The following is a 14,176-nucleotide window of genomic DNA, read 5'->3' as shown; positions in this document are numbered from 1 at the left end:
GTGGCTGGAACTGTACACGAAGGAGTGAAGCGTACAGCAGACAATAGAAACAAAGGAGTGTCAAAATGGTCGGTGCAAACAAACGGATAAAAGAGTGACGATACAGCACCTCCACAGGGACATTAGCGTTAGGTCGACGAACGGGGTTGAAACAGAAAGAAAAGAAACAGGACATCTGAGAATAGCTGATTATACAACGCGAGTCGGGCGATACTTGTTGTGGACATTCTCAGTAAAATACTTTTGTATAGATTCCAAACAGCCCTGGAATGAGTCCAAATGCAGAATGTGGGGCTTCTAACAGTTCCGACCAATGGAAATGTAGCATTAAGTGGACTGGCCAATGAGAACGATTTATCTCTCCGTACACCGCGTTCCGCCAATCAGAAGCCGCGAGTGATCACATAGGTATTCTACCTAGTATGTAGCATAGTATAGTAAAAGAAGACGTGTGAAGCTCAAAAGGCAGGGTCTATTCTTAGTGCCTGGCTGTTTCAAATATCTGTGTGCTGTCAGGATAAATACATCGCTCGTCTCTATCTATGGGAAAGAAAGCAACGTGAATCCTTTCAACAAATGGCTGAAGAAGGACCTCAAGCAGCAGTCAGTAAAGGCAGGGACACAGTGAAATCACTTGAATAGAGCCCAGCAGATCTACTATGGTGCTTATCTGGCCAAGGAGCGGAAGATCGATGTCACGGCCACCAGTTAAAATACCTTGTGTATACTTGTACAGAGATGATAGCGTGTTTACTTGTGATTAATTAGGTAAGTGAGCGGGGAGTCACCTGACGTGTCACATAAGAGGGGTTGTCAGGTCTCACCACCTTCTCCTCTACTCCTTGAATAGAATATGCTCCCTTCTCATTCTCTCTGTATATATTCGCATCTGCACAATACTCTATACACTTCTTTTTATATCTGCCACAGCGCATAGTGTACTATCACTGCCTGTGATCCTGTCATCGGGCCCCCGCAGTGTGTGCCTGACCGCCCCGCCTCTGCCTTGCGCCCACCAACTGCGACAACGCGGCATTTTCTTCAAATTTTCGCATTCGCAGATTATGGCATTGTTGCTGTGAATGCGACCCAGCTATAACTGCTCTCAAATGACCCCTACGCATTTTGTTGTGGCCCCAATTCCCTCCCGGCCATGTCGTTCAACGATCGTTACTTCTGGGGGCCGCTTATCAATGCCGACAAGAGCCCGGCTCCATTGTTGGAGCAGCTCTGTCTGGGCATTGCAGAGTTGATGGTAAGCATGTTCGCGTTATTTTACATAGAAAGCGAATGCCAACACAAGATTTCCGCAGATAAGCTTCCACGATTGCGGAACAACCGATCTCACTCCAGAGCGACTGGCTGCGTTTTACCATAAAGTCGGCGGCAATTATGATCCATTGTTTCTCGAAACGAAACCGGCTGCGCTCTCGTTTATCTATCAATCCTTAGGATGCTTTCACAGCCTTCAGCCATCCACCAATGCCTTTGAGCCCCCGTCCCTTCCAGCGCTGCTACCAAGTGGCTTCGTGCGATGGCAAACAATCCAGATTCTGCTGGACCCGAATGAGCACGTGAGATACCTGCAAAATGCAGTTAGAATGTGGGATATTCGGAACCCATTCGGGGGTTTCTTTCCCAAGTCCCTTCCTAGAGATTCTTTTCCCCCGGGACCGGATATGGAAATGATTCAATGGCATGAGCAGGTCAGCCGGCGACTGGAGTATGATTACCTGAAAAGAAGTCTGCCCCGATCGCCGCCGCCGCCAATCTCTGAACAATATCAACATCGCTTTCTTCCCAGTCAATCGGCTTTAGTCCCAGTCCGAAAGGAGGAGCCAGAGGAGGATAGAGCGCTTGTTCGAACCAAGAACCGGACCGTCCCGCAGTATCGGTACGTTGAGGCAAATGATACACCACCCCGTGTTCCAAATGGAAGGCGCACTAGCGCAGAGCATCCACCGCCGCCCTCGCACAAGGTGCCACCGAGGTTATCGCCGCCACCCGAGATCAAACCACGGGCTCCGTCGCCGCCGGTCTGGCCAGAACAACCGGCTAGAAGCAGACGCCGGCAACGCGCATCAAGCATTCCCGAACCTGTTTTTCCGGAAGCAATGCCAGGGTATTACCCCTCTGATGTATCTTCTGAACCTCAGTCGCCAGCACCGGAACCATCACCTCGATACCATCGCCGGTATTTGTCCCCTCATCGAGGATCCCGTGCGCGTCGACACTCACATGATGCATATTCAAGAAAGCCCCCTCGAGACCTCTCTCCAGACTATCCTAGACACTATACGCCTCAATATAGCCACAGACATTCAGGCGGATGGCATGACGCAAACGTACCCCCACGAGTCCATTGGGCATATAAGGACGAAACACCACCACCCAAGCATTCTGGGGTCAGGTTCCGTGAATATGCTTCTGAAGAGCCAGTAACGGTTCCCTCCAGTCCTGAATCACCCGTATTTGTTCCCGTCCATCCACGATATGCGAGCTCTGGCTACATGCCACCTCATGCCCCAGATCCTATTGAAGACCCAAGACGACGCAGTTATAGTGGTGGCAGTCTTCCAGAACGTCCTCGATTTGCAGGCCCGGGAGTCGCTGGCCCTTGGCCACCACAAGCTCCTGTGCGGATGTATCCTGCTCAAGGTCCACCTACGGCATATGTTCCGGTACCAGTACCGGATATGGAATATGTGGCCCCAAGAAGGGTGTATAGATGACACTACTAACAAATGAGATTGACACAGCATAGCCTTGGTTGTTCTAGTACCCGTGTTCCAGCCTGACTTCCGATTGCTTCGCATGCTCCGCGACATCGGGTTCTTCTTATCCCGTCGGGTTTATCTGGTATGACATATACACTCGCATCTACACTTTCGAATTGGTGAGAGCTTGGCTACAACACCAAGCTACATTGAGATGGCGGCGGTACTTTCCTTTTTTATACAGAATGTTGCACTATGTATTTACGAATAATGATGATACGATCTAAGCACACACACAAGCAAGCCTGCAACTTGAGTTTCTCAACCGAACTGTCAACCTTAACCCCGAGCAAAAGAACTATCCCAGTAGAAACCCCACCCCAGCAAATACCCCATGAACCCTTAAACCGGTTCCATCAACCCCCTAACCATCTCTACCTTCTCCCTTCCCACAATCCCCCTCCCCACCAACCTCCCCAGCACCCTAACACACCATCCCTGACAATTCTCCCTCACAGATGCCCGATTCTCCGCTTTCGGCGGCATCTCCCCTTCCGCAATCTCCTCCACAATCCTCACCTGTTCATCCGAAATCTCCGCCAACTGGTACAAAGTATAGAAGCTCTCTGCCCGTGTGATATCCACATCCTGGATCGAGGGCTCGTAGGTCATGCTCTCGGCGTCGCCGGTGACTTGGTATAGTTTTCCTGGGGCGTTTTCGCGGGCGAGGAAGAGGGACCAGTGGTTTGGTTCGGAGGGGGATTGGGACTCGAGGGAGAGGGAGAGGTAGATTGGGCTTGTGCTTTGGTCCCCGGAGTTGTCTCTTCTTGTGGTACTGCTAGTGGGAGGATCAGTGGAGGAGCTGGTGGGAGGAGTGTATTCGATCCAGGTTTCTGTGCCTCGGAGACGGCGGAAGTGATGATTGTTTACTTGGCAGATTTCGCGGAGGCCGATTGTTTGGATGGGGGTTGAGGGGTTGGGGTAGCCGTCTAGCATCTTGAGATGTAGTTGTAGCTTGCGGGGTTTGTATTTCTATGGTATTAGTTAATTTGTAGGAGTTTGTATGAGAATGAAGTTAAAAGGTTGTTGACATCTTTTTTTTTTTTTTTTTGGAAGGTTGAAGGTAGTACATGGAAGGCTGGAAACTTCAAACTGTCTGACTCAGTATCTTCCTGATTTGTGCAGGGGCCATGGTGTGGTACCGGGGTGGGAGAAGCCTGGGGATTTCCTCTTTGCGGGTTATTTTCCGACGGAAAGCCAAATATTAAGCCTTGAAGACATGTGTGTTTCAAAGGGCAGCTACTTTTCCTCAGATGACATATTTTGTTAGCACCATGCCAATAGCTTCTTGACTGCTCATTTTACGAGATGTGGTTATCCCATATACCAGGTCAACATGTATTGGAGCTAACATTAGTGCCATCCACTTCAGCCCTTACTTGCTTTCCAGAGTATAAAAGGTCATTTCCTGCGCCCGTTCTGTTGAATGCTTAGCCGGAAGGAAAGCCGCATGCTTGACCTCGTTCTCCGCTCTGCATCCGGTGACTTGTCTGATAATCACCACTAATACGGGTGAGTGGAAGTTATCATTACCGTAGACATTTATACATGGATCATATGGATTGAACTGCTGTAAACGACATACCAGTTCAACGAGTCTCGTGTCATGTAAGCAGAATACAGCCTCGTTCTGCCCGATCTCTCAAATCGTCAGTTCTTTGTCCCCATACCCCTCTTCCAGCCATGTGGTTCTATTAGATACGTTGCGCCACATGGCTTCAGCTCATGTCGTAAAATCCTCGATTCACGAAGATCCCCTCTAGTAATTGGACGCCGACTGCCACTGCAATATATTTCTTCGGCTGCAGCACGAGAAACAATATAAGTTTGGTGGTTTACTCGTGGTGCAAGCGAAACCGACTGCCAGAGGCTATGGGAGCATAGTGAATATTGTGCCAGCGGAATAATGGTAGCGATATGTTCAATTGACACAGCATACTGCAATCGCGAGGACGATTGCTTCGCTGTTAGGTATTTTATGGTCCGTTGCTTGGTTGATGGCCTCGTTCGTACTTTCTTGGTGAATGTGCCTAGTTTGTCGAGACTCTTCCATAGTGAAGCAGAGAATAATTTTTCCAGGTTTACCCTCTGGAAGGTGCTATTGATGTCTTGAATGAATGGATACGACATTCCAAAATTTCGGGTGAGACGGCATCGATGCTGTCGCAATGATAGCACGGTTTTCAAGAGAACCCTAGTCAAAAAGATATCTCCGTGAGAAGAATAAAATTCAAGTGCAGGAAAAGCTCCATTCGCGCCAGACCAGAAGAACTGGGGCAGACGGTCAACTTTGACCTTCGGTTTCGCAATATGTACACTGTCAAGCGACCGATAAAATAATCTTTCCTGTCCGCTTTCGCCCACCAGAAACAACCATAGACTGAAGGATAATTGGTCTCTCAACACATTATCGTGAAAATCAGATTCTATGTTTGGTGTCGAAAATAAATCGTGGTGGTGTTTCTTTTTCAAACACTGTTTAGAGAACGACATCCAGTCTCTGGAAAAGTTAGGCTCTGGGCCTCCGCGTTGTAGACGTGTTCCTTATTATAACGTTCGGGTATTATTCGTAGACATGCACCTTGGAACAAGCATACCGTCTGTAGCTTTCTTTTCATCGGTCTTAGGCTTTGCGTGCAGCGAGCTGCCCGTCAACGTGTCCCTGCTTTTAGCGCCACCAGTTTGTCGTGGTCTATTGATCCGCCACAAAAAGATCGTAGATCCCTTGGGGCTATTACCTGTGGCTGGGGGATCTTGCTTCTCTCAGAGCTGTATAGTAGCAATGGAGAAGAATACATGTGAACCGAGTCTGGTGCATGTGGTTGGCAATTTGATCAAAGTCGACGATGATTGATTGTGCGAGGATGAGCGGGAACCCTACTCTACGTATAGTTCTTGATCTGACAGAGTATGTGCTACATATTGTATAGCAGTGAATTGGACACAGCACCTATGGTCTATTGGATTATTCGCATATTCTTGTCCCGCGTGTACCTGAGGCTCGGTTCGGTATATGCAAAAGATAGCTTGGTAAGCGTTAGGTGCAGATTTGACCTTGTTAAGGTCAGGCCAGTGCATAACGTGTAATCTAGGTTAGGCTATTAGGGCTGTAGGGTCCAAATATATTCATTTGCCACCGCCCAGGTGAGTCGAGCCCTATCTTGGTCGGGTTGGATCAAACCTGATATTACTCCGTAGACTTTCAAATATCTGCTATCTACGCAACTGTTTCTGTTATTCCTTGCTACATAGAATTCCATAGATGCGACTGAAACGATCTCATCGGTGAGTGTCGTATCGATAATAACCGCATCCGGGGCATTGTACTTACCCGATCGGGAAATGCCGCGGTCCGTTCTTCCGAGAACATCAAGGCCCCGCGCGATGAATCATTCTCTGCTTAAACATCATTACACTTATATATTCAACATTACATAGATTTTTTCTTCTATCACTCCTACTCATTGCCAGATATGTCATGACAAATCATGCCCGCCAGCGCAGTCCGAATCGTTGAAGTCGGCCCCCGCGATGGCCTGCAGAACATCAAAGAACCCATTCCAACAGCCACGAAAGTGGAACTCATCCGGCGACTTGAGCGTACGGGTCTGCGTACTATCGAACTGACATCAGTCGTCTCGCCGCGCGCGATACCGCAGTTATCGGATTGTCAGGACGTGCTGAGTGATACGAGCGTGGAGCAGCTACAAGCGGATCCTGATCGACGGTTCCCGGTGCTCGTGCCGAATCTGAAGGGTCTTGATATTGCGATTCGATACGGGGTTAGAGAAGTAGCGGTTTTTGTGAGCGCCACGGAAGGGTTTAGTAAAGCGAATATCAACTGTTCTGTGGAAGAGGGGATACAAAAAGCAAAGTGTGTTGTGGAGAAGGCTGCGCAGTATGGTATCCCTGTGAGAGGATATGTGTCCTGCATATTCGCCGACCCCTACGATGGGCCGACAGAGCCTTCAGCGGTATTGAACTGTGTACACAAGCTACTAGCCATGGGATGCTACGAGGTCAGTCTAGGCGATACGCTAGGCGTGGGAACACCGTCCAAAGTGCACAGTCTAGTATCCTACCTCGTCGAGAGCAACATCCCTATCGACCAACTAGCCGGTCACTTCCATGATACCTACGGCCAAGGCGCCTCCAACGTCTGGCGAGCATACCAATGTGGAATGCGCGTGTTTGATAGCAGCATCAGTGGCCTAGGAGGATGTCCGTTTGCACCCGGAGCGAAAGGGAACGTCGCCACTGAGGATTTGGTGTATATGTTTGACAATGCTGGTGTCAAGACCGGGGTTGATCTCTCGGGACTGGTTGAGACGGGAACATGGATATCAGAGACTCTGTCTCGGAAGAATTCGAGTCGGGTTCAGAAGGAGATTTGTGCGAATGAGAGGCTTTCGACTACGTTACGGCATGTTGGATCGGAGGGGGCGTTGGTAAAGAAACCGATACTGTGTTGACTTCTGCTATGAGGCTACTCTGGCTAGTGAAAACACTACCATACATATTCCTGCACCATGTATATAGGACATAGAACCATCCTCAGACTGAATCACCATGATTACCATTTTCGGCAGATCAGAGGCTAGCTGAGAAACCCGCCATGACGACATGCCAAGACATTGCTGGACCCATCAGATCGCCCGATCGAGAGATCATCACGTAGAATTCTCCATTAGGGCGGCTGCTGCCTTTGATTGGCCTTTTCTGCCTGCGGCGGTGATGATTCTGCCGTGCGTGGCCTGGTCCAAGCCTAATCGGGAAATGCACAACAGCTCAGAGTATCAGACTCAAAGCTACCTATAAAGCTTGTCCTCTCCCTCTCTTCACTCTCTTGACTCTCCATACAATCTTCACTGTCTGAAATAGTGGAGACGTGAGTGCTGTCAACAGCAACATTGTTTATCTGATTTGCTTTTTCTATACTCCGTACCAAATACCAATTGATACCCCACGACCATGTACGACCTCCCAAGCCTCCCCGCAAAGCATCATGACTTCATCAGTTACGTCCAATCGCATCAAGACAAGCCAATTGAAGCCTTGGTCCGACCGTACAATGAATTCGACGCCGTCGCGCGCAAAGTCTTTGCTCAAGAACCCTCCCATCCCGCACTGAAAGACAACCATCTTAACCTCGTCCCTCTTTACGACGAATCGACAGGATCAAATAATGTCCAGGTTCGAGCGCGCAATCTGGATGCAGAGCCCCAGGAGCTCAAGGACCAGTATCTACTGCCCCTGAAGAACCAGGATCGGAGACCCACTGGTTCCCCCGCCGTGGTTCCAACTCTCGAAGAGTTCCAGAAGAACTTCACGCTGTTTTCTGAGGGCGCTTTGAGTGATCTGGAGTGGAGCAATGTTGTTGTCGCCGGAAGTGCCGTGGTGACTTCTCTTTTACCCGTGCCGGAAAAACATCGTGGCTCGAAGCGTGCGTTGAGACAGTTTTACCATGAAAAATTCGCTCCGGCGTCGGATGTGGATCTGTTCTTGTATGGTTTGACGGATGAGGAAGCCGTGGAGAAGATCAAGCACATCGAGTCGAGGATCAAGAATACGATTCTTTACGAGACCACCACTGTCAGAACGAAGAATACGATTACCATTGTCTCTCAATATCCGACTCGTCATGTCCAGATTGTTCTTCGGATTTACAAGTCGGTCGCGGAGATCCTGACTGGCTTTGATGTTGACTGCTCTTGTGCTGCGTATGATGGCAAGCAGGTCTATGCCTCGCCCCGTGCTTTGGCATCGTATATTACGCAGATAAATCAGATTGATATGACGAGGCGCTCGCCTTCTTATGAGAACCGCCTTTCGAAGTATTCACACCGCGGATTTGAGGTATTTTGGCCGTCGCTGGACCGCTCCAGAATTGACCCGGTATGCTTTTTCCCGTCCCCCTTCTTTCTCAGTCCCGTTTCCTTCCTGACTCCTTTAGACAATCTTCGAAAGAAGTTTCTCGAGGACAGTTGGTCTTGCACGCTTGCTAGTGCTGGAGAAGCTTCCAAAATCCGAGGACCGGGAGAATTATCTCATGCAGAGACGGGCGGAGCGTGGCCGGCCACTTGCCAATAGATACGCCCAAAGAACGAAGCAGCTTCCCGGCAACATCAAAGATGACTGGGACGATGAAGCTCCTGAATGGCAGGAAGAGGATGAAATCTCCGACTACAATCATTTTGTGAGTTTCCCGGTTTTATTACACCGACCAATTCACTAATTCGTCTACAAGTCCATTCCTTACGGACCGAGATATCATGCCAAGCGCATCGAAAGGCTCCTGTTTACCAAGGACTTGCTGCTCAATGCAGAGTGGAATAGGCCAAAGGACAGGACAGTTAGGCTTCATCGTCACCCCGCCTTCTTCGGCGACGTTGAAGACGTGATCCATGATTGTTGCGGCTACTGTCCTGAGCCTGTCACAGAGGAGGACAAGGAGGTCGCTGAGGAAGAGAGTAAGATTTATATTTCTGGTGATGTCTCATTATTCATCAAGGATGATCCTGGCCGTCAGGAGATTGGCAGTTTCAATCCTATCACGGACACAGACTGGACAGGTGAGTCTTCCATGAAATCCTTGCAACTTGCATTGCAATATTAACATACGCAAGAAATGGCGTACATTGGAAACACGGAGCAGTTGTGTCAAGCGATCGTCGACCACGACCTCGAAGCTGTGAAGCAATGGCTGTTACAAGAATCAGCCGACCCGAACACCCGAGACTACACCGGCAGGACGCCTTTACATCTGGCATCTTTGACTTCTACCCCAGAGATCGTGCAGTGCCTGGTCGATCACGGTGCCCGAATGATCTCGCGTGTGGCTGATGGCCGGACTGCGCTGCATTTCGCGGCCACCAGAGGCAATGTGGACATTGTCCGAGTCCTTCTCATTAAGAGCGAGCAGAATGAGGAGCAAGAAGCGAAGAAAGAAGATCTTCGCAAGAGTGAGCCTCCACAAGAGAAGGGAAAGCCCACGGATCAGCCTGAAGACGATGATATCGAGATGATCGACATTGATGATGGCAGCTCTCGCACTTCCGCATCATTTGTCAGAGTCGAAGCACCGGAATCTGGCGATGTCTTTGATGGGACTGAAAACGAGCTCGAACCCGATGTTTACGATGTCAACGTGCTGTCCTGGGATAGCCGCACTTCACCTCTTCATCTCGCGATCCTCAACGGCCATGTCGACGTTGTTGAGGAGCTGGTTTCGTCTTTTGGCGCCGATGTCCTACTGCCAATCAAGCTACTGGGTTCTGAAAACACGCCTACGGCTGCAATTCTCACTTTGGTTCTGGCACTGCAGCTACCGCTTGAAAAGGCCAAGGCAATGACTCAGAAGCTTCTGCAGCTGGGTGCCTCGCCTGCCCAAGCCGACCTAAAGCACAACACACCACTGCATTATCTGGCCGCCTCCAACTACTCAGAGCTTCTGGACCTTTATCATCATCATGATGAACCAGCAGTTAAGCGTGCCATCAATCATCTTGCATTTCTGGGATACTCCTGGACTCCCGAGCCTTACTCTGCGTTTGTCGCTGCAATCAACTCGAAAAACCCTGTCGGAGCAATCAAACTGCTTGAAGCCGGCGCCGAGCCGACGCTTGAATTCAGTCATTTTGTTCAATCCGCCAAGGCAGTGTTCGAAGCGATCCAATCAAACTCGTCAGAGAAAAATACAGACATCTTCCGTCACAATGTGCCTCAGCCCATCATCTTGGCTGTCAAGAAGGAGCTGCCAGAGCTCGTCATTAACCTTCTTGAGCGTGGTGTGGATCCCAACACATTGACTACTGAGGGATGTTTAGTGGTTGATGATGAGGATGTGCGCGACTACACCAAGGGGGCTTCCTTGCTTGACAACGTTCGTGACAAGATCAAAAATCTACAAGCGTACAAGGGTGAAAAATGCACTTCGTTACCCCCACGCCCACTCGAGACTGATGACAAGGCTTACCTCGACGGCATCAAGGAAGGAACTTATGCGATGCTCACTGCTCGGCAACAAGTGAAGGAGGCCAGACAGGAGTATGAAAAGAATCTAAGGTATCACCAAGATGCAGTGAACGAAGCGCGAAACTGCAAGGGAGTGGATCGTAAATTGGCAGCGGCCAAAGACCTTGCTGAGGAATTCCAGAAGGTAGAGGCTGTCTTGCTCGAGAAGGGTGCAAAGACGTTTGTGGAGCTGTATCCTGATATCGAAGCGCCAAGGGAAGATGAGGAGGAAGAGGAGGAAGATGAGACGCTGAAGAAAGATAAATTCAAGGTGACTTACAAATTCCGTGTGCCGGATCTGACGAAGACTAAGAGGAATGGTTACCTGGAACTGTGAGTTTTGTGCCATCGCCCCTGCTAGAAAAGCTACACAGCTAATCATCTGAACAGATACGAAGCAGCATGGAACGGAGATCTGGGAACTATCAAAGCCCTTACTCTTACCACGTGGGGTCCCAACAACGAAGAGGCGCCTCTTCAGATTGCCATCACTGACCGACACTTCTTCTCGCCTTTCTCCATTGCAGTCCTACGCGGACATCTGAGTGTGGCAAAGGCAATCCTTGGGATTGTTCAGGCTCAGTATAAGCCAATGGAACAAAAAGGGCACAAGAGATACACAGCGGACTATGACACCGACCAGCCTCGCATCTACAGTGAGATTGTCGATGACCAATTCACTGTCGACAACATAGGGGAGGTAGCCACGCAGGTGGAATGTCCTATCAAACCACTCGATGTCCTCCGTTGGGAGTGCTCTGCTCGGTTATTTATCGAAAACGACGGCATATCCGACTCGGCACGATATGAAGTTCAATCCGGAATCACATCTGTTCTCCAAAATTACTTCTCTACTTGGCGCTTAGATGACGACGCATCGCGAATTCCCCAACATGTGCTCGATTACGCAGTCTGGACCGACAACGTTCCTTTGTTGGTATTCCTGCTTGAACTAGGCCAGGAGCTCACCAGCCAGGATGCGGAGAAAGACACTACGATCTACACCGTTCCTGAGCGCGTTTTTGTCATGGCTATCGGCTTGGGCCGCTTGCGCTGCCTCGAAGAACTCATTAAACGAACCGGGGCAGGCATGCCGATCGACGAGTTTGTCGAGAAGAGTGGCGTGAAATTGGCAGAGAGACCTGAGTTTTATCAGGGACTTACCATCCGCGGAAAGAAGCGCGCGGATTGGGCTAGGGCCGAACGATGGCAGGGAGGACAAGAGAAGAGCAAGAGTTCACCGCTCCTGGTTGCTGCGTCTTACGGAAAGCTCGATTCTACCAAATGGTTCCTGGGCAAGGAACCGGGGCAGCAGTATGTTGCTTTCACGAAGGCGTACGAACATGACAAGCGCTTGAAGCATCTTGAAAAGTCTGCAAAGGGTGTTGAGGGCGCTTTGATGAATTGGCTTAAGTCGAGGAGTAAGTGGCTTGTCTTTTTGTGATATGGTTATGGCTAACCAGTACCAGGTGGTCTGTCTCTGCATTGTGCTGTGCTGTCCAAGCCAAACGAGGAATCTGAACAATTAGTCGAATACCTCGCAAAGCAATATCCGGGCGGCTTGGAGACCAAATCTCAAGAGGGACATACGCCCTTGGCGCTTGCTTTCTCCTTGCACCGGGCGAGCTTTGCGAAGATCCTGATAGAAGCTGGAGCGGATCAAACCACCCGTGATCGCAGCGGAAACAACCTTATCCACTTGCTGTTGTGCGATAAGAACGGCGAAGCCCGAGAAAATCCCGACAACATGGAGTCACTACTCGCCCTTCTCGACTCCCGCCTTATCCCGTCATTGCTCACAGAGCGGTCTTCGGAGCGGCCAGGATCGTTAACTCCGCTTGCTCGCTGGATTCTCAAAGCGTACGGTTTCGATTCCTATCAGTCCAACAGCATAGAAACAGACGGCAAAACGGCCGTGCTGCGTATAATCCTGGATCTCGCCCAGCCGGCAGGCCAGAAACATCTGGAGATGCTCGATGGTGCCGGCAACACGCCCATCCACGACGCTGTCAAGGGCGAGCTGCCACGAGCCCTGAAGCTCATGGTCGACAGTCGCGCGGACCTCTTGCACCGCGAGAGCGCCACGGGCACCACACCGTTCGAAATGGCAATTGACAAATGGGTCCACAAAGCAACCGAAGGCCCGCCGCGTATTCCGTCGGCAGAGACGTCATCGTGGAACGATGAGGACGCTCCGTACAGAGGAGTGTTGAAGCAGCAGCCCGAGTACTTTGTTGAGGAGAAGCAGACTCAAGATGTGCGGCGAGAGATTTGCGAATTGTGTCGTGAGCGGGCGCAGACTGGCGGTCAGAAGAGGAAGCTGGTTACTTTGTTCGAGGCGAATGAAGTCGCGAAGCGACTGGCGGCGAAGTCTCATGGTGATGATGAGGGTACGAAGGTGGAAGTTGATGAGGTGTCGACGTGGTATGAGCGGGCTGCTCATGAGCGGGAGGAGTGAACTTGCTATCGGTGATCCAGATGTCTGCTCTGCTGCGTTTCAGTTGATAGCATGATATGCGGATGGTTAGTTGATATTGGATGTTTACGTACAGAATTTGATGCGTGCCATGTCTTGAAGAATGAATATCACCCCATGATGTACATTGATGGACAAAAACTATGCTTTGTTTGCGATCAATCCTCGGATACCCGAATATCAGTCGGATTTCGATGCTCCAGTCGGATAAGTAGTCATACTCCCGGAAATGAAAGCGGATATGACACTCGATACGAGACAGGCGGGTTCTACTGGCAAGTCGATAATCGCAGTCAGATCAACACTATCACGGTCGTTGTTCTTTTTCCGAAGCATAGGAATTATTTCCACTTACCCTCATCCCCCATACTATTTCGGACAAGACACTGTCATTACCACCAACACTATCGCTCCGCTTCTCACGCAAAGCACAATAAAAAGACCAATGCCACTTTCCCCGCGATAATCCGGGGCCCCAGGAAATTCCCCGCTGCCACGACTGCCATGTGAAAGCTTCGCACGGTGGACCCCTTGGCATTACCTAGCACATACTCATACAATAGTAAATAATATCCGCTTAGCAGTGGCCTCCTCATACGAGTTCTGACATGGGCTCTAAATAAAACTGCTTATGCTTATTTCCCCGCGTTTTCGCACGGACTTGGATATTTGAGACGGGAGTGGGAGTGTAGGTGCTGACTTGGTCATGCAGATCTGTACATCCCATTCGTGAGGAGTAGGTGTCGAGTCATGTCGGATTGAGCTAGGTTGGATTGAGTTGGGGTCATGCATGTATAGCATTATTGTATTTCCGCTGCGCTGAGTGCTAGTCCAGGGTGCCATTGGCATCGATATAAAAGCCCAGTCTTGCCCCGTTTGCTTGCACTTGATTACCCGGGAGTACAAGCGC

General features: G+C 50.0%; 4 protein-coding genes across 4 annotated transcripts; 3 read left to right on the top strand and 1 right to left on the bottom strand.

The window, feature by feature from the left end:
• Nucleotides 1–1,153: 1,153 nt before the first annotated feature.
• On the top strand, nt 1,154–2,732 carry ACHE_70604A (uncharacterized protein; the record flags this gene model as incomplete). The annotated part of the gene is made up of 2 exons (XM_043282955.1): nt 1,154–1,255; nt 1,314–2,732. 2 exons carry the CDS (start codon nt 1,154–1,156, stop codon nt 2,730–2,732), a joined length of 1,521 nt encoding a protein of 506 aa, XP_043140283.1.
• Nucleotides 2,733–3,119: 387 nt separating this feature from the next.
• Nucleotides 3,120–3,713, bottom strand: ACHE_70603S (uncharacterized protein; the record flags this gene model as incomplete). Its single annotated transcript, XM_043282954.1, has 1 exon — nt 3,120–3,713. The coding sequence occupies one exon, from the start codon at nt 3,711–3,713 to the stop codon at nt 3,120–3,122; it is 594 nt and encodes a 197-aa protein (XP_043140282.1).
• Nucleotides 3,714–6,265: 2,552 nt separating this feature from the next.
• Nucleotides 6,266–7,249, top strand: ACHE_70602A (hydroxymethylglutaryl-CoA lyase; the record flags this gene model as incomplete). Its single annotated transcript, XM_043282953.1, has 1 exon — nt 6,266–7,249. One exon carries the CDS (start codon nt 6,266–6,268, stop codon nt 7,247–7,249), a length of 984 nt encoding a protein of 327 aa, XP_043140281.1.
• A 499-nt stretch (nt 7,250–7,748) lies between these two features.
• ACHE_70601A (ankyrin repeat protein) lies at nt 7,749–13,248 on the top strand (the record flags this gene model as incomplete). The annotated part of the gene is made up of 6 exons (XM_043282951.1): nt 7,749–8,672; nt 8,731–8,973; nt 9,025–9,349; nt 9,404–11,123; nt 11,181–12,211; nt 12,260–13,248. 6 exons carry the CDS (start codon nt 7,749–7,751, stop codon nt 13,246–13,248), a joined length of 5,232 nt encoding a protein of 1,743 aa, XP_043140280.1.
• Between the last annotated feature and the right edge of the window lie 928 nt (nt 13,249–14,176).

This window comes from Aspergillus chevalieri, chromosome 7 (assembly GCF_016861735.1).
Source record: "Aspergillus chevalieri M1 DNA, chromosome 7, nearly complete sequence".
In the NCBI taxonomy this organism is placed as follows: Eukaryota; Fungi; Ascomycota; class Eurotiomycetes; order Eurotiales; family Aspergillaceae; genus Aspergillus; species Aspergillus chevalieri.
The sequence above is the reverse complement of the archived record's forward strand: the minus strand, read 5'-3'. Positions and strand labels throughout refer to the sequence as shown.